Here is a 24,892-nt window from a genome sequence, read left to right as displayed (position 1 = left end):
CTAACCTTAACCCTGACCCTAACCATAACCAGTGCCTAATCCTAGTGTCTTCCACGTATCGCTGCCTGGAAGGAGTCGTTGGGGGCAAAAAAAACACAGATAAACTTTTGACACTGACAGCCTCAGATTAATATTCTGGTGTCTGACAACATTATGGAAAGGATTTCTAAGGAGGTCGACATTTCTGTTCAAAGTGTAAGATCCTTTTTCGAAATTGCATTCGCTAAACCCACCAGACACCATGTAAATGAACAGTAATTTAAAGTAAAAAAAGTCGAGATAAACAAAATAAAACTATGAAAAGCCGTTTTGGGTCGTCTTTCCACTTTTCCAACCATCACAACTCTAGTGTTGTTTGAAATAAACACATAGTTTACCGATTTACATGTGAAAATATGTTAATGGCTCTATACACGCTAAAATTATTGCTTTTTTAAATAGAGTCTGGTGGGTTTAGCGCTAGCAACTTCAGAGCTGTTTCTGGTTAAACAGAAAGGTCTTAAAGAGGTTTAAAAGGTCTATGTAGGGATCCTTTCTATATGTTGTCAGACACTTAGAATATTAATCTGAGCCTGTCAGTGGCAAAACGAGCACTTTTGTGAAGGTAAATACAAGCTGCACAATTGCAATTAACTTACATTGCAGCTTGTTTCGCCGCTGCAGTAATCTTGCTTAATACTGGACCAATGTCAAAGATTGTTGTTCCCATCAGTCACTTGGACACAAAAATATAGGAAAATAGTGAAGTGAAAAAAATGGTAGTTACCCTTTAAAGGTCCAGTGTGTAACGTCATTATCACATCTGTGTTGCCCGTTCACAAACTTGTCCTTTTTCTTGAATATTTACCACCACCATCAATTCCAAGTATTCCTTTTGGCTTGAAATTTTACATTTGCGTTTGCATGAACTGGGGTAGACGCCCCATATTCATGCGTCATCTTGAAATACGTTAGCCGGCAAGGGACATACAGGACATACTGCTCCGCCTTTCGCGTTTTCGCTGTCACATGATAAACTCACAGGTGCTGCTAATGCTGCTAACGGGTATCGTAGCTTCCCGGCCTTTTTGAAGTTTGAAGAAGGAAACATGGAGGACCACACGTATTCAAAATCCAAATTTCAGGAAGAGGAGTCTTCTTCTTCGCCCAGAAAAAGAAAAAGGATATTGAAAAGAGCAAGAGGCTGGCGTCATCAGAAAAAAAGAGTGAACATTGGAGCCGCCTTCCAAAGATGGAAAGACCTGATGAAGGAAAAGGGGATCGAAAGAGATGCCGAACGGCTACCGTAGCTGTAATACGTAACTTTGAACTGTGTGGCGCGAGAGAGTTGATTGCGATATATGATCTCAACGCTAGATGGGAGAAATTCCTACACATTGGACCTTTAAAGGAATGAAAAGGGTTTTTTGGTCAAACATACACTTTGAAAATTGAAACTGGAAACCATTTTTTTTTTAAATAATGGAACTATGTATAAAAAGTCTCTCTTTTAAAAATAACATATTTTCTTCTATACCGTAGATAAGCAAATGTACACGGTATGATAACCGTCAATTTTCTTACCACGGTATGAAACCGGTATACCGCTGCAATCCCTATTCCTAACATACGAACAACTGTGTTACCGTGTGAACAAACATTAAAAAAAATGATCAAAAGCAAAGCAATCAAAATGGATTAAAAGAATGCTTGAAAACTAGCTTTTATTTGAACTTTTTTAAACAAAATACATTCCATATCAAACACACAATAAAAGGCATTGCCAGAGATTCCAGCTTTTGAAACATACTCTGAGTACACAGCTCGTTTCAGACTGCACACATTAAAAAGTCCCTAAACTGTCAGTAGAGTCCAGTCGAACATATTTACAGTGTCATAATATCTGCTGGAGTAAAAACTATTCATTTTTTTAAGATCTGACGGAAACCTTTGGCTTTTATTCAGCGATGCCATCCTGAGAGAAAGTCTTTCTAATGAGAGAAAAAAAGAGGAGAGGAAAAGATAGATGATACAGGGGACTGTGGAGGAATGTGTTTCCATGGTGATGGCTCAGGATAAAGTGACCAGTCAGAGGACAAAAATAAAGTGCGAGCACAGGGAATCAGTGGGAGGTTTGTGTGTCCCGTCATCGCCATAGAGCAAAGAGCTCTGGCTGACATTTACATGTTACTCCTGTTTGGAGCCCAGTGACCAGCTGTTTTAGGAAATGACTTTGTTAAATTTGTGTGGGTTTGTATTGTCCTAAGCAGGAGTTTACATTGTCCAGTTACACAAATATTCCTCATATTTAAATATGTGGCTGACTGTGGCTGTTTTTCCAATTTAAATTGCTTTAAATGTGACTTGTTTGTAGCAAAAAACAATGAAAAAAAAAGAAAAGGGATCTTCTACAGGATTTCATAAATAAATATACAGTTGGTGGCTAGTCAATCTGTTTTGGGTTTTTGGATACATGAACGACAGAGCAACAGAGAAGAGAAAGAAGAAGAAGAGAGGTGAAAGAGCACAGACAGATGAAGTATTTTAAATCTTGCAGCAAAAATGAAGAGTGTAACAAAACGAGAGATAGCAGAGTGTGTGTGTGTGTGTCAGTGGAAGGAGAACCCAGATGCCGGCAGGCTGCCACACCACTGGCTGATGAACTTGAGGACGTCCTGACACTCTGAACTGTGAGTGGTCTGCAGGGGAAGATGGACACAAACATCGACCAATCACAAAACAGATTCAACATACGCAGTCACTGCTGCACACTGAAGAAATAAATGTGTGTGTGTGTGTGTGTGTGTGTCTCGTAGACGTGCAGATAGTGATGCTGCGATAAGTCATCTCTGCTGATTTAACATAACATCACTGTTGATGTTGAGAGAGATGATGAAACTCAAGAGTGGCATAAAAAGTAATTTAAGTAAGCACCTCAAATTTGTACATAAGTATTGAGTCAATGTACTTAATTATATTCCACCGCTGGATATTTTTTTTGTGTGTCTCACCTTTGTGGCCACGAGGAATTGGTTCCAGTCTTTCTTGTTGGCTGCTTTCCCCACAGGCGAGAACTCAATCTTATCCCTCAGTACGGGGTAGCCTGGACGCAGGAGCACCATAGAGTGAGCGGGTATACTTTGTGTGTGTGTGTGTGTGTGTGTGTGTGTGTGTGTGTGTCTACATTCAAGCAGAAAACTGGGAATTCAACATTAGCAGCCAAGTGATGGGATCTGTTGTTGCTGGTGACGGAATACTTTATATCAAATCATTTTATATTTATTTCAAATTCAAAATGAGATGAAGAATGAAGAATCGTGAACATAGACATAGATTAAGATTTTTAAAGTCAAAGCACGTCCATAAAAGACAATTTCTTGAGACATTCTTGTTGGGGGGGGGGTACTATATCTAGCCTAATGGAAGTTTTTGTCAAGCAAATAACTATGCCGCTACTGCTCATTTAAAGTCAACTGAGACTGATTAGAGAGTGCTTTTTATTCATCAACAGCTAAACAATGAAAACTCTAGATAACGAAGGACATGTATTTTCTCAAAGAGATTACATTTTTGTACGTTGATTCATATTCTTTTCACAAAGATTGAATGTTTTATTCTTAGATTTGTTTTGTTATTTTTCTCAAAAAAAACCTAACTCTTTTCAGTTTTGAATTCACCAGATTTGATGAGTGTGTGTGTGTGTGTGTGTGTGTGTGTGTGTCTTACCAGTAAGGACACAGGGCAGAGAGCGGAGGCCGGTGTTGGCGGCCACCAGCGAGGCTTCATATGAGTTCCTCTCGTCACGCGGCAAAACCTGCTCCAACCGGTTGTCCATGGACACCATCAGCACCCAGTCACGGATCTCCTCCCGCTGGGCGTCCTGTAAAACACACACACACACACTTATCTTTTTCTATCTTGCTTTGTTTGAAGTACAAAGTAAACTTTTACATACTGGCAGCTCTGAATGAACAGAATAATTGAAATAAATGAAACCCTGTAGCTAATGTCTGGCTAGGGGATATTGGAGAGTCTACACACACACACACACACACACACACACACACACACACACACACACACACACACACACACACACACACACACACACACACACACACACACACACACACACACACACACACACACACACACTTTTGGTAGAGGGATGGATTTGGTCCACGGCCCGCTGCTTACCTACCACTGTTCTATATTATTATTTTCTATATTAGATATTATGGTTGAAGCTCTATTTAGTATAATTTCCCCCAGATCTGACTTATAACACAGCACCAATATTGTCCCCATTTATCAGTCTGACCACAGCGTGTCCAGTGGGATGTTTTGCCGTGTGTTTGGTAGAAGGATGTCTTACGGTGACACAGAGTTTGGTGGGAACTGGAACCTCAAAGGGAATGTCGGTGTCCAGGAAGTCGGAGTGGTCCAGGGCGTCCAGCGTCCCCTCGTCAATCGCCTGGAGACAGAAATCATGGTCATACAGTCTAATGGTGTTGGAAAGGAGTTTTGATATTCATAAAAATACTGGATCTTTTACTTCATGGGACATATGATAAAAGGTAGCTAGATTTTGTAGGCAGTTTTTATCCTACAGTTGAGTTGTGCAGGATTACTCACATCACACAGATCCAGAAAGTGATTAAGGAAGATGAAGGCCATGTTCTCCCAGCCAACAGCCTGCCAGGTTATAAAAAAAAAAAAAAGGTACACAGTTTCATGTATCAGTCAGAGGAATTGGGATGGTTTCTAGAACAAATGTTTCATATATACTTTGAAGTTGCTCCCCAAAAGGCCTACGCTGTCCAATTCCCACCTTAAAAGCCATTAAAAACATAACACAACTTTCCAGAGAGAAGCAAACTAATGGACCACAGAGAAATGCAGAATATATTTGATATTATTCTTGGCTTTTCAAAACCAATGGGTCGACGTAAAAACTGATTTCTAGGTTTGCTTTTTGTCATGGAAGTCCTAGAATATACACGTGAATCGTGACCTTTTAAGATGCACTTCAAAAAAATGTTGAGACTCTATCTTAGGTGGAAGAACTAATGTTTCTTCCTCTCTCATTGGTGGACTCACCCTGCAGGCCAGGCCGGCCTCGTAGAAAGCCTTGTCTGCAGGAACGAGCTCGGTGTGACGCAGCAGAGACACCGCCAGCTTGGCTGAGAGACTGACCTGAAAATACAGAGGAGAAGCAAAGAAGCTTTTGATTTTAAAATGAGTCAACTGTCAAACTGCCACCGCCGACTGTGGAGGAAAAAGTAGCGAGTTACCCTCTAGTATAAAAAAAAAAAAAAGATCTATCAGAAGGTTTAAGTTTGTCATGCATCGTTCCCTGCAGGTTCATTAACATGCGTGAGCCGCTGTACACAGGAAACAAATCAAAAAAAAAAATCACATTCAAGAAGGAAAGCTTATTTTCTTTCTAATGTTAATTTCAAATGTAATCGTGCACATGTGAATTTAGCCCCAAATTTGAATAAAAACCGATCTGAAATCTATTATCTTATAATATCTAGGCAGTAGGGCTGGGCAATAGGGAGAAAATCAGATATCACGATATTCTTGACCAAATACCTCGATATTGCGGCGATATTCTAGGGTTGACAATTGGTGCTTTAACAAAATATCTTCACACTTAGATTTTAGATAAATAATTATCAGTAATGTGGACATAATGTCTAAGTGGGGGAAAAGGCAAATAATAAAACAGCTAGAACAGTCTGGTAACAGAAAAGTACATCACTTTACTGTCATGCAGCCTTTAAAACCAGTAAAAGACAACACTTATGTCATATCACGATATTACGATATCTAGTCTCATATCACGATATGGATATAATATCGATATATTGCCCAGCCCTACTAAGCAGGTAAAATGCAAAAAGTGAAGCCTTCTGTGATCCTCCCTGAGTGTTTCTGTGTTTTGTGTACCAGCTGTGGGACTCCTCTTGTTGCGGATCGCGTGGCGTAGTAGTGAGCGATCAGCAGTAACTGCTCAAAGTCTTCATGAGCGGGAGAGTTGGCCTCGGCCGACCTGGACATGTTCTCACACTGAAATCACACACGACACAGGCATTACAAAAAGAGGAATTAAAGTTAAGGGAATATCAGGAAATTCGCATCATATATCAGAGAATTACAGGAGTGAACCAATTTTGCATTAAATAGCTCTTTCCAGCTTAGATGGTCTAAACTAGATGCTGTTGTGATTTACCAGCTGCAGCAGGAAATTACGGAGGTCGGCCCACATCCGGTAAGACTCTGGTCCATCAGTGGCGGGAAGGTTAATCAGGTCCAGGAACAGGCGCTTGTAGATGTTAAAGTTCTGAGAGTAAAAAAGGTGAAAGTTATCAGTTGGATCCAGTGGTGGAAGAAGTTCTCAGATCCTGTAATTAAGTAAAAGTAACAATATCACAATATAGGAATACTACTCCTTCCATAGATGCTTTGTGTATCATAAAATAAATCGACAGTAAACAGTCCAGTAAACAAGAGATGTATGACATTCTATGGTGTGGTTGTAGCATTAAAAGGTACTGTGATTGTCACGCGTTTTGAGGCTAGAACATTTTTTTGTCACATACAGCAAACATCTCCTCACTATCTGCTAGCTGCCTGTCCCCTGAACACACTGTAAAAAAAAAAAAACATGGTCTCTGTAGACAGCCCAGGCTCCACAAACAGCAACAAAAACAAACTGCGCCAACCTGAACCATCAAACATAACAAACAGTGTTCCAGCCAATAACCGACAAGAAGGAGTTGGGGGTGGGGGGTTTGGGGGGTTAGTGCGCGGAAGCATGGAAGGGAGTGGGAGGGGACGGGATGAGGAGGAGGGAGGAGGGAGGGGCGAGCTAGCCTCCGTTTTGTTTGACAATACTTCGAACGTCAACAAGAAATGACGTCACCCAACATCGCTTAGAGCACCTTTAACTAACAAGTGAAAGCCTGAAAAGGCAGATTTGCTTCCAAAAACAGAGTAAACTGGGTATTTTTTAGCCATATTTTGTCAAAGAGAGAATATTTTGTTTGTTTTATTCTAACGTCACACACTATGTATGATGATGTGGATTTTTGTGGATATCTGTAAGACAAGATTATCCATACTATTTAAAATTGAATGACTTTAGTGGTCTTCATGAAGGTAGGCTGACATGTACTCAAGCATATGTTCATGAGAAACCCTAAAGGTTCTGTTTCCAGAACATAACAGCGTTCAGGTTGATCTAGCAGCAAAACAGGACGTATTAGAAAGACTTTCTTTTTTTTTTTTTTAAATACAACTTAGAATGTCAACACATATCCACCCCAAGCAGAAAAACAGATTTTCATTCTGGATCACCGCTGAAAACTGTAAAAAAAAATCTGCAGATTCTGTGCCGTTTGGGTCTGCTAACAGGGCATCTACTGAGTGTGAATGATAATCAATTAATGGAAGCGGTTTCCCGTGAATAAGGAGTTAAAGGTGTGTGTGTGTGCGTACAGTACCTGAGGGTTAGGTGGTGCTCCGTGCTGTATGTAGAGCTGCAGAGCCTTTGGAGCGTCTTCCTCCTTGATGAGGTGTGTAGCGTACAGAGCGATGTACTTCTGGAGGATCTTAAAGTTCTTAAAAAACACAACAGGGATGATAAGGAGCACTGACAACATGACATTTACTTTTTTTTTACTCAAGGAAAACTTCACATAGATGCAGTTTTACTGAGCTACTAATGGAAGTTTAGGTTACAGTGAACATTACTTGTTAATTTGCCCCAAACACATGTTCCCAACTAGCCTCGTGAGACCGTCCTGATCTCACGAGCTCCAGTTTTCCACTCGCAGATCAGTCTGGCATCTTGAGACAGAGAAAATTTGGAGCGTTCGCCAAACGACCGACCAATCAGCATTGGTTTTGAGGCGGGTTTAGGTGTGACGCAACGAGAAGTGACTGTTCAGTCTAAACAACATGGCGGCTTCCACGGATGAGATGAGCGTAGCTATCGCGCAAATTTTATCCAAATTAGAAAGTATTCCTTCGTTGAAAGAAGAGCAAAAAACGGCACTGGAGGCTTTTCTCGGAGGAAAAGATGTTTTTGCTCTTCTCCCAACTGGTTTCGGCAAGGGTTTGATATATCGTTGATCTGATTGTTTGATTTGGCCCGTCTATCACCAACATAGGTGGTGATAGACAGATGGTTTATCCAATCAGCTAACCGGTATTTTCGCCCCTTCCCAAAAGTTCTCCAACGGAAAGATCCCAGATGGATATGCCGAGCAAATGCGAAGCAATCCATCTGGCGGAGTCAGGTTAGTTCCCAACTGCTCTGCTGTAGAGATTTTTGTAAACTGAATTCTTTGTCCGTAATCTAAACTTGACGTCACACCTTTTAGAGTAAGGTTGATTGTGTGTTCAGTACCTGTTTAGATGCTGTCTCCAGACATTTCTCCCACTGGCCTCTCTCTGCGTACATGTCCAGAGCTGCCATGACATCCACACCCACCAGCTATAACACACACACACACACACACACACACACACACACACACACACACACACACACACACACAACAAAAAAAGCTTCTCAGTTTCATAAACGACAACATGATAGTTGAAATTAGACCATTTCAAGTATTCAAGTTATTTTTCTTATCTTTTTCTATCTTGCTTTGTTTAAAGTGCAAAGTAAACTTTACAACTTTCACACACTGGCAGCTCCAAATGAACAGAATGATTTGCTTTGCGAGGACTTGAACAACCAGAAATGATGTAAAGTAATCTCAGTAAAATGTACACAACACACTTCTTGCTATGTGGTAAATGGGATTTTACTACAGGGATGAAATGGGTGAAAGATACATTTCTCTGTTTCTTTTATACATATTTCAGATTGGTATATTTCCTGTGCAATATGATGGGTGAGTAAAGGAGGCCTCCTATTCTGCCGATAGTGGACTTCGTCCTAATCAGGCTCAAGTGCATTAGATCAAGATCATATGTGTTAGATCCAGTGTGTATTAGTGTGTAATTGTACGTACAGAGTCAACTTTGCCTTGGTTCTTAAGGTGCTCTTTGTATTTCTGGTCCACGTAGTCCTCGTACCTGCCAAAGAGATCGGGGTAATGAGATACAGGGCAAAGAAATGGCAAAGTAACTCCAGCTATTCTGAATTTTCATATACTTTTAAGAGGTTATAAGTATGTTTAAGTGAGGTAGTATCACACTGATTGTGAATGTGTCTTTAAACCTCGGCTCCAGCTCCTTGGCGACTCTCTTGGCTTTGTTCCACTCTTCGCCCTCAATAAAGACATCGATTGCCTCTTTGATGAGATTCATGTTTAGGTAGAGCTCAGCCGCCTTAAACATGAGAAGACAAACAACACAACAGGAGAAAAGAGGGGAAACTTAAAAACCCTAAATGCTGAAACGGACTCATACAAGCATGTTTGGGGCAATGTATTAAATACTCAGTTGGTTCTTTTTATTTAACAGGTTTAAACAAGGTGTAGATTTCCTTTGTGCCAAGATATCATGTGTGTGTGTGTGTGTGTGTGTGTGTGTGTGTGTGTGTGTGTGTGTGTGTTTTTCTATTTAAAAAGAAAAGAGTGTGATTTCATATCATTTTGGAACATTAATATTACCATATCTTTGTCTTAAACATTGGAAAACCTAGAGCAGATAATAAATAAATAAATAAATAAATCAATAAATAAATAAATAAATAAAACTAAAAAAGACAAAACTTGCTAAATAAGTCCAGTGGGGACCAACTACAAAAAAAATAATTTAGTTAGTTTTGAAGCTCACATTGATTTTACATACATTAGGCTTACGGTACGCATCCATTTGTCCGACATGACTGAAGCGTGGCGTCGCGACGTCATACATCCATGGTTGATGCTCCACGCCCCTGACCGGCAGCTGATTGGACGAATGCGTGTCGTGCGTTTGGCTTCTCGAGAATTTCAACAGAGTGTCATGGTGGCTCGTTGAGAATACGATCTAGTATTTTACGAAAATAGTTCACCTAAACGTGTTTCTGAAAACATTTTAAGCGAGAAATAGGCCATACGGTTGCTGAATCTGTCTTTATTTCAGATCGACAAAGGTCAGTTTGAAAGATTTTCGTCTACTTCTACTGGATAGTTGCGTTGCGTTCAATGGATTAATTTGCAAAAAGATGGGCATCGGCCAGCTTTTGGACGCGCAGCATTCTTTCAAATGCAACGCCGCCTTCCCGGGATGCTTTGCGTGCACGTTGAAGTCGCATTGTAGCATTGTACCTGTACCGTTAGGTGGTACCAAAAAACGGCTTGGGTGCTTCACCTAAGCTTTATAATGGTAGGGAAAACCTTGGCGTGTGTGTGTGTGTGTGTGTGTGTGTGTGTGTGTGTGTGTGTGTGTGTGTGTGTTCACCCACAGCGTTGTACTTCCTCAGCTGTGTGAGTCGTGGTCCGACCACCTGGACCACCTCCACCGCTCGATCACCACTGAGGAACTTAATGGACAACTCTGCTGCCTGGAGACACACCAACAAATAAAAACACACTTTCAGGCTTTTTACAGGAAGCCACATATTGATTGTGTCGACCCTCCGACCCTTACCTTTAACCCAACCAGGATAACGTTCAATTCTCACACTATCCGTCTGTCTTTTTCTCACAGTGGCTAATCAAACTCCCAACTATTGATCTGAGACCTTTCTTTTCAGCAACACCACAAGACCAAATCATTCAAATTCCAACTGATCTGGTCTCCATAGCACTTCGATCATTAACACACAATAATTACTGTGAACCCCTGGAGGGAAATCTATTGATGTTGGTGATACTGTGACCTTTCCTCTTCCTCCACCCTTGTGTTGGCTACCACTATACATCTATCATCCATCCACTACAATATTGACTGTGAAAGACGCTAATTGGTGAATTTTTTTGTTTCTGTTGCGGACACTTTCATTTTGGTTTTAGTGCCCAGTCTGTGTTCTTCTTGTTTTATTTTTTGTTTACTATTTAAACCTAATCATACTAGGTATATTTCAGATTAGATGTAGCAACAGCCATGTCATCATAATAAATTAACACATAAATAAGTTAACCGCAAGCATTAGGCCAGCTTCACACTGGCTGTGTGAGCGTGTCAGCTGCGTGGCGTGTTCGTTTTATTTCGGCTCCCGTGTTAACAGGTTAGAGCTTGCACACTGCCTGCGTGACCCGCCCGAAAAACGCGTGCATGCTAGAAATAGGACCGACGCCTATTTTTCACGCGACACGCAAGCGTGCTGGAAGCGTTTCCAGGCAAAATAGAACAGGAAAAGATGTTTGTATGTCATTTTGACACACATTCACAATATTAATAAATGACATTTTGAAAGTCTCTAGGTTTTGACATAGATGCAGATATAAATGTAATTTAAAAAAATAATACTAAATTATTATCGATTTTCAAATATTGCACCTGTCAATACAGAACAAAATATTCTGTAGCCTATTTTGTCGTCAATACTGCCGACGTTGTCTTTGCTGTAATCAAATCAGTATATATGTATGTTTAACATGAAGTATACTACTGCTTGAGTGCAGGGGAAATGGGAAACATACGTGTGTACAGACAAGGCTAGCAGCAGCAGCACCACATCAGACACGTTTCTGGTGTGCAAAGACATAGAAAATGCCACGCAGCCGCCACGCAACTGAAACGCAACTGACACGCCACGCTCACGCCACGCAGCCAGTGTGAAGCCGGCCTTAGAAAGAGTTTTGTACAGCACGTGTTTAACATGGCATTACAAAAAGCCATGTTACCATGTTACTGTATTGTTTTCTAGAATTACTGTAAGATGTATGAGTTTTCCTCTTTTCTATGGATTTTCTATGAAAAGTTTGGCATTTTTACATTGAAAAATGACTTGATTCTTTTTTTTTTTATTAATAATCTTTAATGGCCTGAGGAGAGAAAATGATCAAGTAACTCGACAGTCTGAAAAAACGAATACAATTGTCTTTTTTTTTTCTCCTGTAAATTATTTGACGATCCCTCAGATCACGCATTGTGAGGCTAGAACATTTTTTGTCACATACAGCAAACATCTCCTCACTATCTGCTAGCTGCCTGTCCCCTGAACACACTGTAAAAAAATGCAGTCTCTGTAGACAGCCCAGGCTCCACAAACAGCAACAAAAACAAACTGCGCCAACGTGCACCACCAAACATAACAAACAGTGTTCCAGCCAATTACCGACAAGAAGGATTTGGGGGTGGGGGTTGGGAGGTTAGTGCGCGGAAGGGAGGGGACGGGATGAGGAGGAGGAGGGAGGGGCGAGCTAGCCTCTGTTTTGTTTGACAATACTTCGAACGTCAAGAAGAAGTGACGTCACCCAACATTGCTTAGAGCACCTTTAAACGATGAATTGATAATCAAGGTACTCAGTGATTAATCCTCAGCCCTGTGTGGCAATAAAGAAGGGAGGCTATCGTTTACCTTCATCCAGCACTTCTCCATCAGGGCCAGGTTGGAGTCGTCCTTCACCTTCAGGTAACACTCCACGGCCCGGGAGTGTTCACCTGACTGCTCCCACTCCTTGGCCTGTTCCAGCAGACCCCCCACACCCCTGAAACACCAAACAAACACACACACACAGAGTCACATAACAATCAGAGTCACACAATTTTGGTATAATACAGAGTGAAATACAAGGTGCTTTCCCTGTTGGTGATAGGCTTAATCAGCATTGTGTGAACTCATTTTGCAAGGGTTTGAATGTAACGGACGTTCATTTATATGTAAAAGTTCCACACTCCAGTTTTAACATAACACTGTCTTTCAAAAGGGGTTAATGTGATTTTTTTGTTGGGCTGCAATGAATGGGAAACGAATACATGGCTTTCTCTGGGTCACACCACAATTTTTCAAATAATCATAGCACGGAAATCATGTCCACAGTTCACCCTTTTAATCACTTTCTTGTTCTTGATCTCTACTTTTAATTATATTTCATGAAAAGGTAGCAAACTAAAATTCGATCATTTGCAAAATGGAGAAAAAATAAATAGGAAGCCTTGTACTTATCTGAAGCCTGGGCTGTAAACGCTGCAGGAATAATTCAGTGTTTTCTCACTTTAACCCTCACTTCCTCGCTTGTTTCCATTGGTTACTATTGATGTTTTTCTCCCACAATTCATTAAAGAGGAAGAAGCGATGGGAGGAGGATGAGAGAGAGAGAGAGAGAGTGTGCTGCTGGTCTGCCGGCTAATGAGCAATTCCTTGTTGGTAGTTTCAATTTGGGATAATACATGAGCTGTGTTTTAATAAAGCATCAAACTGACTCTTTGCGCATAGATTATACTTGTGGGTGAATGGGGAGAGCCTGTGAAATGTTCATAGTGCTCTGTGGTCTCCCTCTGGCTTTTAAGGGGTTTCTTAATCACATAACGGGTCTTAAAACAATGTCCCACAAATACCAAACCTCTGATCTGTAATTCTGAGTCACGTTAACGAGGCTTTTGGCATCTGCTGTTGCCACTGTTGTAACTATAACAAGGTTACTGCGTTATGTGGGCACAAAAAAAACAGATAAAGATAAATTAAATCACCATTTTAAGGCTCTCTGGACTGCAATGAACAAAAGGTCGTCCACACCAAGAACGATAACTATAACGGTAACTGTAAATATATAGTTTTAAAGATTGTCCTAACTCAAGTTGACGGTGGAGTCCACACCACAGCTATAACGATGACGACAGTGGAGAACGATATCGTCGGGGTCACTTTCAGAGCGATTTGATTAACGATAGAAACACTGACAGCCAATCAAAATCCATCTGAGTTTACAACATGACACGGCGAAGAGAGACACTGCAACACATTCTCACTCCCATCGCGTCAAATACGGACGCTTGGTTAGGCGCACCCTTTGGCGTTGTTATTGACGCTAAAAGTCTCCTTTAGCGTCATATCTAAACGCGCTTGGTCGGGACTATTGGCGTCACTTTTGACGCAGTTAGGTTAAGGAAAAGGTCGTGGGTGGGCTTATAAAAAGGTACGTTTCCATGACACGTGGGACAGTTGGGTTCAGGAAAAGAAGAAAGCGACAGTTGGGTTTAGGAAACGTGACAAACGGGACACGATCCCCGGTCTCCTGGGTGAAAGTCCTGTGTTTTTTGACCCATCCACCACCCCAAACAACCTCCCTATGCGGATGAGTGAGAACGGGTTGGACACTGCGGAGAGATTTGTTGCACACAGGTGGTCAATGGCGTGACGTGACTTTAACACTTGGTGGGGCTACGATCCTTCAGCTCTGTGTATTTTTTATATATATTAGAACTTTGAAAGTATTACTCATGTCACAGAAACCACTGAGAGTGAATCTTGTGTTTTAGATGTTATTATCATACTGTCTGTGTTTTTGTTTCCGGTGCTCTGCACAGACCTGCTCTGATCCCCGGCTCTCTGAAGCTCTGTGTGCCCGCTGTTGCCTGGAGAAGGCAGCGGTGTCGGCGCCTGCAGGGACCGCCGGTAGACTTTTTTGGTTCATAAAATGTACCTGAATTCACAAATATGTAGGCTATTACTACAGACGTTCCTGTAATCGTACGACGCAACGTCTGCTGTATTATGTATTATTATTAGCTGCAGCGTGCAGCGCGAGCTTGACGTCACGGTTTGCAGAACGTTATCGCCCAGCAGTGTGGATGCTCACATCGTTATAGTTATGGTTATAGTCATCGTTGTTGGTGTGGGCGGCCCTTAAATGACCATTACAAGAAGTTATAAGAAATGGATTTTTTCTTATATTTTGTGGTTTTAATCTTACTGGGTTCCCTTCTTGGAGGTCTCCTTCTCGTACTCCTCTTGGAGCATGGAGAGCTTGTTGGGGAGATACTCCTTACAGATACGCATGGCATCACTCCACATGTCTGCATCCTGACAAACACAAATATTGAATACATTAAAGAAAAACTCAAAGGGGGATGTTTAAGGTCTATGATTTGAATTTAAAAATCGAAAATGTGCATTGTTGATCAGTAGTTTTAAACAGTAGTTTAAACAACATCTTTCAAATTTCAGTAAAATAAAGAAATCATATTTTATTTGAACATTTCGCAACTCTTTTTCTTGTTTTTCTTTTCTGAAGTCAGTTTGGCTCTTATAGTTACCTTGTAATATTTAACAGCAAGTTCGGGTCTCTGGGCTCGTAGCAGGAAGGCTTCAGCCTTCTGGAAATCTTTCTGTTCAAAGCAGAACTTGGCTTGGCCGACCAGGACCTCAGACACACTCTCTGGATCGTGGCCCTCAGCCACCCGCTGCGCACTGGCCCAGTCCTTGTTGTGGACATACCTGGAACAGTTCACACAGACACACACACACACTGGAGTTAAAATCCTGTGCAGGAATGGAACATGCAAAGTGACAGTATTTCCCCACAGAAAATGTAGTGTGAAGTTACATAAAATGGAAAAACAAGAACCCTAATTTGTGTCTAAGTACAGTACTTAAAGCGTAACTCTCGCCAAAATGCAACCTAGGGTCTTTTTGGGAATGTACCCGAGTCAAACTTTCGTTTAAAAGCATATTTAGGACGGAAGCTTCACTTTTAAGATTTACCATATTCTCGTTTTTCGGTCAAATGGCCTTTTGAATGGGAGTGCTAGGGGCACTTTTATGCTAGCATCAAAATAGCTATTTTTAAAACACTAAGAAGGCTCGACACAACTAGAAACTTTGCTCAAAGTATCGCCAGGGGCTCTACACATGAACGCAAGCATTGACAACATTGTTTGTGTACCCAGAGTTTACTAAAAAGAAAGGTTTTGAGCAACTCACTGTAGCTGTTGTTCTTCAGGTCGCCGTCTATTGAGCCAGTCAAAAATAGTCGAGGGAGGAGAGTAAAGATGGAAAGCTCCTAAAGCTTAGTTCCATGTAAATGCACGGATTATTCGTTGTTTTGTCGTTAGTGAAACACAATATTGACCTTGTAGTTGAAAAAGGAGCCTCATATAGGAATGACATTTCCTCCTATGGAGTCCGTTCATTCGCATTCGGAGATCGCCTATTTTGGACTGGGAAAATGGCGGATAGCGTAAACAACAACTGCTAACGTGAGTTGCTCAAAACCTTTTTTTAGTAAACTCTGTGTACACAAACAATGTTCTCAATGCTTGCGTTCATGTGTAGAGCCCCTGGCGATACTTCAAGCAAAGTTTCATGTTGTGTCGAGCCTTCTTAGTGTTTTAAAAATAGCTATTTTGAGGCTAGCATAAAAGTGCCCCTAGCGCTCCCATTCAAAAGGCTTTCACAAAAAGACCCTAGGTTGCATTTTGGCGAGAGTTACACTTTAAGTAAATGTACTTAGTTACATGCCAACACTTTCTGCAGGTAGATATAAATGTACCCCTAATTCTGACAATTCCTAATCAGCTCCAGTGAGCTAACTGTACTCACATGAACACGGCTTCTTTGGGTTTTCCTGCTTTGATGAACTCAATCTCGGCCTCAGGAAACTTACCCTGGAAGGAAATACAGAGTCAGAATATCAGGATCAGCACTATTTACTGTATTGATGTTGTACTGTTGACTCTTAATCCTACATTTTGGACTACATACCTGTCCTCTGCACATTCTATACATCACATTTGCGCATCCCTCAACATTTTTGCACATCCTGCATTAATCGATACAGCCTCTTTTTTTAATGTTAAACAGTTATATGTACATATTTGTTTCTGTATTTATTTTGTAGTTTGTTTATTTCATATTAATTATGTATGCACCAACAACCAAGGCAAATTCCTTGTAGGTGTCTTGGCAAAAAATCCTTTTCTGATTCTGATTGACATGTAAGGCCCTATTTTAACGATCTAATTGCACGGCGTGAAGCACATGGCGCAGGTGCGCCCAGGGCGTGTCCAAATCCACTTTTGCTAGTTTGGCGGTGGAAAAAAGGGTCTGTATGCCGGGCGCATGGTTCAAAAGGGTTGTACTTAGTGTCTTGATTAATCATAGGTGTGTTTTGGGCGTAACATGCAATAAACCAATCAGAGTTTCATCTCTCATTCCCTTTAAAAGCCAGGCGCGTTTGGACCTTGGCGCATTGCTGTTATGATGGCGGATTTGCACCGTAATATTTTTATTTGTAATCTTTTGCATGTTTGTGTGCTGCTGCGCACCCCTATGTGTGTGTGTGTGTGTGTGTGTAACAAGCATAGTGTGTGCGTGCGCTGTGCATAAGCCTAGGCGCATTTTACTACTTTGCTGTTAAAATAACAATGAAATGCTGCACTATTGACTTTAGACCAGGTTTTGTTGGTCACGCACAAATGGGCGCAGGTGCATTTGCTATTTAAACGGCGTGGGTGCTGGACGGGAAATTGACAACTGCGTCAGTCTTAAACTTTAACTAGCAAAGACACTTGCGTCAGGCTTTGTGCTGCTTTGCGCCGCGCTGTGCCGGGTGCAAGATAGGGCCCGTAGTCTAGAACATTCTCAGTGACAGGGAGTATGAGCAATGTACAATGATTATTAGTGAATGATCAAATTTACAAGACTGATAAGAGAATTATGTTGGACTGTTTGTTAAATTGTTATGAAACGGTCATGTTGAATTTAGTGGAAAGAAGACCATCACATCTAAGAATGTATGCACACTAAAGGAAAATTCACATTTTTACGAGCTTGGTCTTATTTTGAAATACTGACCGCAATTTCTTAACGAATGAAGGACAGAACTATGCCATCATATAAAGGTACAGACAGCAGGACGGTGACAGATTTACCTCATCTTCCAAGTAAATGGCATGTTTGAGGTGGATCTCAGGAATCTTTTCCTTACAGGCGAGACGAGCCAAATCAAAGGCAAAGTCAAATGAGCTGGGGAGTAAATAAAGGGCAAGAAATCAAATCAGGTTTCACAATACTATCAGTGACTGTAGGCTAAATATTCATATTGAAAAGTAACTAGTATGAGCTTATTAAAGCCAGCAGGTGGACATCCTGAAGGAGCACATTCTGCTTCAGATATTGGCTACAATGCCATCTAGATATACTGTATTTAACTCAGAAACTTTCACAGCAGTTCACACTTCTATTTAGGGACACGCTGACTATCATGACTCAGACATTTTTAAGATCCAAATCATTTGTGGGGGTTAAATATGTGGGATCGCCCTGCCACACAGTAAAACTAATAAAATCTTTTTAAAAAGATTTAAAACTGGTCACATTTGACTGTGAGTAAATGAAAATGATTCACAGTGTAGGTTTATATGTGTCTATGGGTTGTGGTGCAGCTCACAAGTTATTTGAAGCAAACTCAATGGCGTATTCCAGGAGGCCAAACTTGTTGAGCAGCTTGACGGCCGCGTCGCCTCCCAGGCTCCGGGCCCACAGGTAGGCCACCTGCTTCTGGGCACCGGCACCTCCATGGCTCTTAGCCACCTGAAACATGTACAAAACACGTGTGAATATATACATAAATCACTATAGGGGTCCTGTGGCTCCCTACCTCTCTCACCACACAGATAATCCCAGAGAAAACATTCGATAGAAGCTATAAAGTTGCTCTGTGCTCCCAAACAGCATTGGCAATAAACACTGTCAAAAGGGAAGCGCACCCACTTGTAATAATGACTGTGTCCATGAAGCCTAATCTCAAGTTACTTTAAGACCTCTTGTTCCTGTTTAGCATTCATAAGCCGTATATCAATAAATGGTTTATAACACACTATAATGTATTATATGCAGCTATAAGAACATTTAAGTGTTTATTAATTAACAGTATTTGTCTCTTCTCCTAAGAAGACAACTTTTTTTGGGCTTTTCTTCTTTTAATTTTTGATAGGACAGCTAGGTGAGAAAGGGGAGAAAGAGGGGGAAGACATGCAGGAAATCGTCACAGGTCGGATTTGAACCCTAGACCTCTGCGTCAAGGCATAAACCTCTCAGTACGTGCGCCCACAGCAGCCTCCTATTAGAGGTGCCCACAAGTTATATGTTGGGGTTACATACATTAATAATAAACCTACGTTATAGTGTTTTATAAACTATTTATTACATGTTTATATGTTTATAAATGCTTAATAACAGGTCAAAGTAAAATGTTACCCAGTAAACTATATTAAAATGGAGCGCCACAAAGGTTAAATATTTATAACACAAGTTAAATCAAATTTAGACTTATAATTTGGCAGGTGAAATGACAGACTACAAAAAAAGATATAGTATAGCAATATCAAAAATGTCATATCTTTCATTTGTATTCATGTCTTAAGTTCTTTATTTAAGTTACTAAGTTTTCAATTCAATTTCAATTCAATTCAATTTTATTTATAGTATCAAATCATAACAAGAGTTATCTCAAGACACTTTACAGATAGAGTCGGTCTAGACCACACTCTATAATTTATAAAGACCCAACAATTCTAGTAATTCCCCCAAGAACAAGCATTTAGTGCGACAGTGGTGAGGAAAACTCCTTTTAGGGAGAAACCTGGGACAGACCCAGGCTCTTGGTAGGCGGTGTCTGACGGTGCCGGTTGGGGGTGTGATGAACAATGCCAATAATAGTCACAATAAAGATAACGGAATATATGTGCAGTATGCCTCATTGTTGTTTTTAAGCTACCACTCAAGGGGGGCATCAAAGTTGGATGTTCTTCGGATGATTATATACTTAGTGTCTTTAATCTTTCATAAACTCCTTGACATGTAACTGTGTGTGTAATCTCAATTTCATCTATATGCATTTTATTTACTTACTTTAACTAGTCTCAGGGGCAACTCCAGCACCTGAGCGATGGTGTTATTTCATTTTCACCAGCAAGTCAAAGCTGGATATAGAAGTACTGTAAAGCATGTGATATGGCTACTGCTACATTTGTTGTGTGGGATGAGGTTTTAGGCTTTAAAACACACAATTACAGGTCAACAAAACTCTACACATATATGCAAATGCCATGCGATTAACAGCTAGCAAGCCAACAAAACAAATGTGACCGTATCTACCCTGTAAGCATCCTCCCACATATCGTTGACTCGGTACATGTGGACAGCAGCTTTCCACTCTTCAGCCTCCATGAAGTGGTACTCTGCCTCTGAGAACCTGGATTCAGCCTCCAACTCCTACAAGAAACATGTACAGCGCACATATCAACATAACATTACAACTAATCAGAGTTAGAATATGATAATAACACTAATTTATGCCCCTTCAGCTGTACTTTTTTTCAGTTTGTGACAGCAATAAGGAAAACCGCCACGACAAAAGCAAAGTAAAACCACTGAATGATGAAACTTTATTGGATTTCTTTGGAATCTTCTTTGCTGTAACTATATAAAGTTTAAGAGCGATTGTATCTAGACAGAACTAAAAGGTCAGTGGTGGAATATAACTGAGGGTAGGTAACTTTGTCATATTTGCTCAAACATAAACTATATATATATATATATATATATATATATATATATATATATATATATATATATATATATATATATATATATATATATATATAAGGGTAAAAAAACATCACAGCTGAGGAGTCTCTCATGCAGTGTCAATCACTGCTTGTGAACTGCAGTCAAACTGTAAAACTAGGCAGCACTGATCAAATAGGAATTAAGATCCTGTAACTGCATTGCCTATTTCTCCCTTCAAATGATTTCAGAAACATATTTTAGTGTGCCGTTTAGCTGGAAAAAAATAAAAAAATAAAGAAAGGTCGTGAGTAAGTTGAGCAAACACCAAGCACCGCACACTGGCCAGAACAAACTCTCTCATATTTTTAATTTTCAATTGTTGCTATCAAGATTGGTCTTGGAACTCCATCACATTACAGTGATTTACCTTGGCCAGGTGCAGGTGGGTCTCTGTCAGCAAGTCAGGGTGATGTTTGGCCACCAGGCGAATAACATCATCAAACATCCGGTTCTTCTTGTACATGGTTATGGCGAGGTCGGGCTGCTTTACTGTGGCAAACAGCCTGGCGTGTGCACACACACACACACACACACACACACAAATTAGTAACTGAACTGTTTCTTTTTTTTCTAATGTGTCAGTGACAAAAGACTTAAGTAAAGACATAATTAGGTCGGACAGTAAAAAAACAGGGTCTGAAATTTTCACCTGCCAACAGCCAAACACTCTTTTCATTATTTTATTTCTTGCTGCAATTACTTCAAACATAGTCGTGTTACTTAGCCTCACTCCCTTTTCATGCTTCCAGCAGCCAATGATGTGACAAATTACTATAAATAAATCTCCATTTACCTCTCAGCCTCCTTGAATTTCCCATCTCTCTCCAGCTCCTGAGCTCTGCTGAGATACAGAGCCATGACCTCCTCCTCTGTCATACACTCCACTGCCAACTGAAAGAACAAAAATGCCTTTATTTAATTTCTCCGTTTCATAGCTAGACCAATTTCATAAAAAGATAATCTAATCAGTGTTGTTCACCAAATGAAATGAAACGCCTACTGTATACATTTTAGCCTAGTCACAAGTTCTTTATTAGTGGAACGTTTCATTTAAATGTTTTAAATTTGCAACAATCATGCATATTGTTCATATTTATTTAACATACTTGCTTGTGTAGTTTGTGCGCATACTGACCTTATGAGCTTCCTCCCAGCGTCCTGCTGTAGTGTGCATGTCTATAGCAGCTTTGATTTGACCTCCTTTCACAAACAGTTGCTCTGCCACCTACAGGCCATTAATACACAAAATACACACCAAAAATATAAAATACAATCTAAATATCATAAGATCTTTATATAGAAACTCATATACATTATTCTGGGGTGCACACTTGAAAATAAAAACCCTGTAGCACTCTAATAATGTAATCATTTCCTGAAAATGTAATAATATTTGCACTTTACCTGATCGAAAATGTAATAAAACCCAATGATGTAATAAAATGCCCTGAATGATATTGTGCTAAAAAAAAATTCAATAGGAATCACCGTTGACTCAGGTGAAAGAAAGTACATTTTATGGAGACTGAATCGACTGTTTTGCCTTCATTGCTCGCTTGTGTAACGTTAGCCGTCTTCTGATGGTGTCTAATCTAAGATCCACTCCGGTCTAATGGACGATGCTTACACAACAACCAAACAGCAAGGGTATGGGCAGGTTCAATACCCATTGATAGGGATTTTAGTTGAATGCATCTTTGCCTGATAACAACGTACCACATGCCATTTGTTATAAAATTAATTATAAAAAAACATGAAGCTGAAAGCTTTCCAAACATGAAATCAGTGTCAAATGTTTGTGTTTTCAGTACTATTATTCTACACTTTGAATACTTGCACACGTTACATTTCCAAGTAAAAATACATACTTTTTTTTTTTTACATTATCTGTTAAAATTATTACATAATCAGTTTTGGGTTTTTTTATTACATCTTCGATCAGGTTAAGTACACATTTCATTACATTATTGGGTGCTAAAAATCCTCTTAACCTTCTGGCATATCCACATATTATACTAAAATGGCATTCCTGCAGGGAAAACAGGAAGAACACTTATAAAACACAAATAGGAACGGCTACCTGTACTGATAAACAACAACAGTAACATAAAGAATAGTGTAATGTGTTGCAATAGTGTGTAACTGTTAATGTAAGAATTTAGGAAATATTGGGGAGAAGGAAAATGGAAACATCCATCACTTCAATGTGAAAAGATTTTTGCTACATAAAAGGCAAATGGTATTTTCTATTGTACCTGTTCTAACACTGACAATTGTACGTATGTGGTGGTTTGTTCTCATTAAAAACCGTTGAGTCAATTGTTTTTTTAAGTATTGAAATCCCAGGTGTGAGCTTCCTTCATTGTTTTAGTTTGCACTGAGTTATACTTTCCTGCAACTTTCACAAGTTGGAAAGCAAAGAGCTTGTTATCTTAATTACTTTCTGTGAATGTGCCCATAGAGCAAACAGACAGAAATGGCCTGCTATTTTCAGAGGCTGGCAGTCTGTGGAGGCTGTTTGGCTCAGCTGAGCTCATCAGAACAAGCAGAGCACACTGCGCCTCACCACCACCACCACCATCATCACCATCATCATCGTCATCATCATCATCATCTCTCTTCCTTTTATCTGTTCTTTGCATCTATAACATACTTCTCTTTCTCTTCTCCTTTTCAACAGTATGTCTGGTATTTAGGCAACTAATACAACTATTGTAACAACCATCTAACTTGTCATTATTGCCAATGCATCCTTGAGCACACACAGCCCACACTGCTCCATGGAGACTGAACTAAAGTGGATCCTGGCCTCTGACTTTCTGGTTGAAATGTGTACAAGGTTGTGTGTAGTGTGTGTGTGTGTGTATATATACACAGTGTATATATATATATATATATATATATATACTATATATATATATATATATATATATATATATATATATATATATATATATATATATATATATACCCTGAGAGATGCAGAAATAAATTGCCGGTGGCAAAATGTCACTGTCTACTTTATCCCTCTGGCTGCTTCCATCTCATTGTCCGGTGTTGTGTTCAGGGGGCAAAACTAAGCTCAGGTGCTCCCCTAACCACAGAGCCAAATGTACCCGCATGTAGGCTTGTACATACAGCATCTTATATACTGTACTTGCCTTGCAAACAGTGACCTGCTCACACATCCAGCAGACACAGAACATTAGCATTCATTTGGAGTCCACCTAACAACTCCAATTCAACAAATATCTGGTCCCTTTGGCCATTTTACAACTCGCTGAGAACATTTAGTTTCATCCTAGACATCTGCCCTCTTGGTGAGCAGAAAAACTTTACACCCCCCCCCCCCGCCCACCCAACCGTATATCTCATACCTCATCCCTCCTCTCTCACCTCATAGTCCTGCATGGAGGCGTAGTACTGAGCTATCTTCACGTAGTATTTCCCTGCTGAGGGGTCCTCCTGTAACTCCAGGATGTGGACGGCTTTCTTCCACTGACGAGCGGCGATGGCCGCCTCGATGGCTTTAAGTGAGCAGCTAAGAGCGGACCGGAGAAAGACAACAGACAGACTCTTAGTGTACGGTGTATCCATATAGTTTTATGAAATAAGCATCAACTCTGAAATGTAGATTATGTGTGTAGACACTAATTCTGTTGCTCCGTTAACACAGCCAAATTCAAAGTAAATTAACTTTGGTTAGGATTTAAGTTAAACCAAAAAAATGTATTCATTCTGAGGCACAGATTAAAACTTTACTGGCAGGATCCTTTGTTTCTGTGGAGAGCGTTAGCTTCCTGCAGTTCAAATTTGGTTTCAGATGCTTTTTCAACCTGGAAAGAATAAAGATCTGGGCACTGATTACCTGTCCTTATTTGGTATTTTGGGGGAATATAATCATGTTTAAAGATATCTATTATGATCCTGGTGATGATTTAAAGCACTATTGGCCATCTCTGTTGGATTGTTTTTTTTATGTGTCATCTCTACTTCTCTCCATCTGCCCAAATCTTTGTCTCTTCACTACTCTACACTACATACCCTGCTTCAATGAAGTGGTTGATGGCGGCGTCCATCTGTTTCTGCTGGACGAGGTAATCTCCCCAGGCCTCCTCCAGTTTCACCACCTCAGCAGGGAAGGCAAGGCGAGCCAGCTCCACCGCTACAGGAAGCAGAAACTTTATTTAATATACTCTACATCTACTATATACCTACATTTACTTCTATTACCTGTACCTTTTGTGCTTATATCAAATGTAAAAACAAGACTAAGGGCCCTATTTTAACGATCTAAGCGTACGGCGTGAAGCGCCAGGCGCAGGTGCGTTTAGGGCGTGTCCAAATCCACTTTTGCTAGTTTGACGGCGGAAAAAAGGGTCAGTGTGCCGGGCGCACGGTTCAAAAGGGTTGTACTTAGTGTCTTCATTAATTCAT

General features: G+C 40.3%; 1 protein-coding gene across 1 annotated transcript in view; it reads right to left on the bottom strand.

Moving 5' to 3' along the window:
• Positions 1–1,684: 1,684 nt before the first annotated feature.
• Positions 1,685–24,892, bottom strand: part of ift172 (intraflagellar transport 172) — a 45,407-nt gene continuing 22,199 nt past the window's right edge. The window contains exons 24-48 of the mRNA XM_078274792.1: positions 24,500–24,620; positions 23,852–23,996; positions 21,591–21,680; positions 21,249–21,346; positions 20,823–20,958; positions 19,982–20,098; positions 18,273–18,415; positions 17,755–17,848; positions 16,424–16,488; positions 15,139–15,319; positions 14,796–14,905; positions 12,461–12,590; positions 10,400–10,498; positions 9,227–9,336; positions 9,018–9,081; positions 8,399–8,485; positions 7,491–7,607; positions 6,218–6,328; positions 5,935–6,054; positions 5,080–5,175; positions 4,615–4,674; positions 4,355–4,453; positions 3,706–3,859; positions 2,991–3,082; positions 1,685–2,678 (exon numbers count right to left, since the gene is read on the bottom strand). Coding sequence (XP_078130918.1) covers positions 2,589–2,678; positions 2,991–3,082; positions 3,706–3,859; positions 4,355–4,453; positions 4,615–4,674; positions 5,080–5,175; positions 5,935–6,054; positions 6,218–6,328; positions 7,491–7,607; positions 8,399–8,485; positions 9,018–9,081; positions 9,227–9,336; positions 10,400–10,498; positions 12,461–12,590; positions 14,796–14,905; positions 15,139–15,319; positions 16,424–16,488; positions 17,755–17,848; positions 18,273–18,415; positions 19,982–20,098; positions 20,823–20,958; positions 21,249–21,346; positions 21,591–21,680; positions 23,852–23,996; positions 24,500–24,620 — 2,729 coding nt within the window. The 3' untranslated portion in view covers positions 1,685–2,588. The remainder of the gene's footprint in view (positions 2,679–2,990; positions 3,083–3,705; positions 3,860–4,354; positions 4,454–4,614; positions 4,675–5,079; positions 5,176–5,934; positions 6,055–6,217; positions 6,329–7,490; positions 7,608–8,398; positions 8,486–9,017; positions 9,082–9,226; positions 9,337–10,399; positions 10,499–12,460; positions 12,591–14,795; positions 14,906–15,138; positions 15,320–16,423; positions 16,489–17,754; positions 17,849–18,272; positions 18,416–19,981; positions 20,099–20,822; positions 20,959–21,248; positions 21,347–21,590; positions 21,681–23,851; positions 23,997–24,499; positions 24,621–24,892) is intronic.

The sequence above is a fragment of the Sander vitreus genome, chromosome 18 (assembly GCF_031162955.1).
Source record: "Sander vitreus isolate 19-12246 chromosome 18, sanVit1, whole genome shotgun sequence".
NCBI classification, from domain to species: Eukaryota; Metazoa; Chordata; class Actinopteri; order Perciformes; family Percidae; genus Sander; species Sander vitreus.
This window is presented reverse-complemented; position numbering and strand designations above follow the sequence as displayed.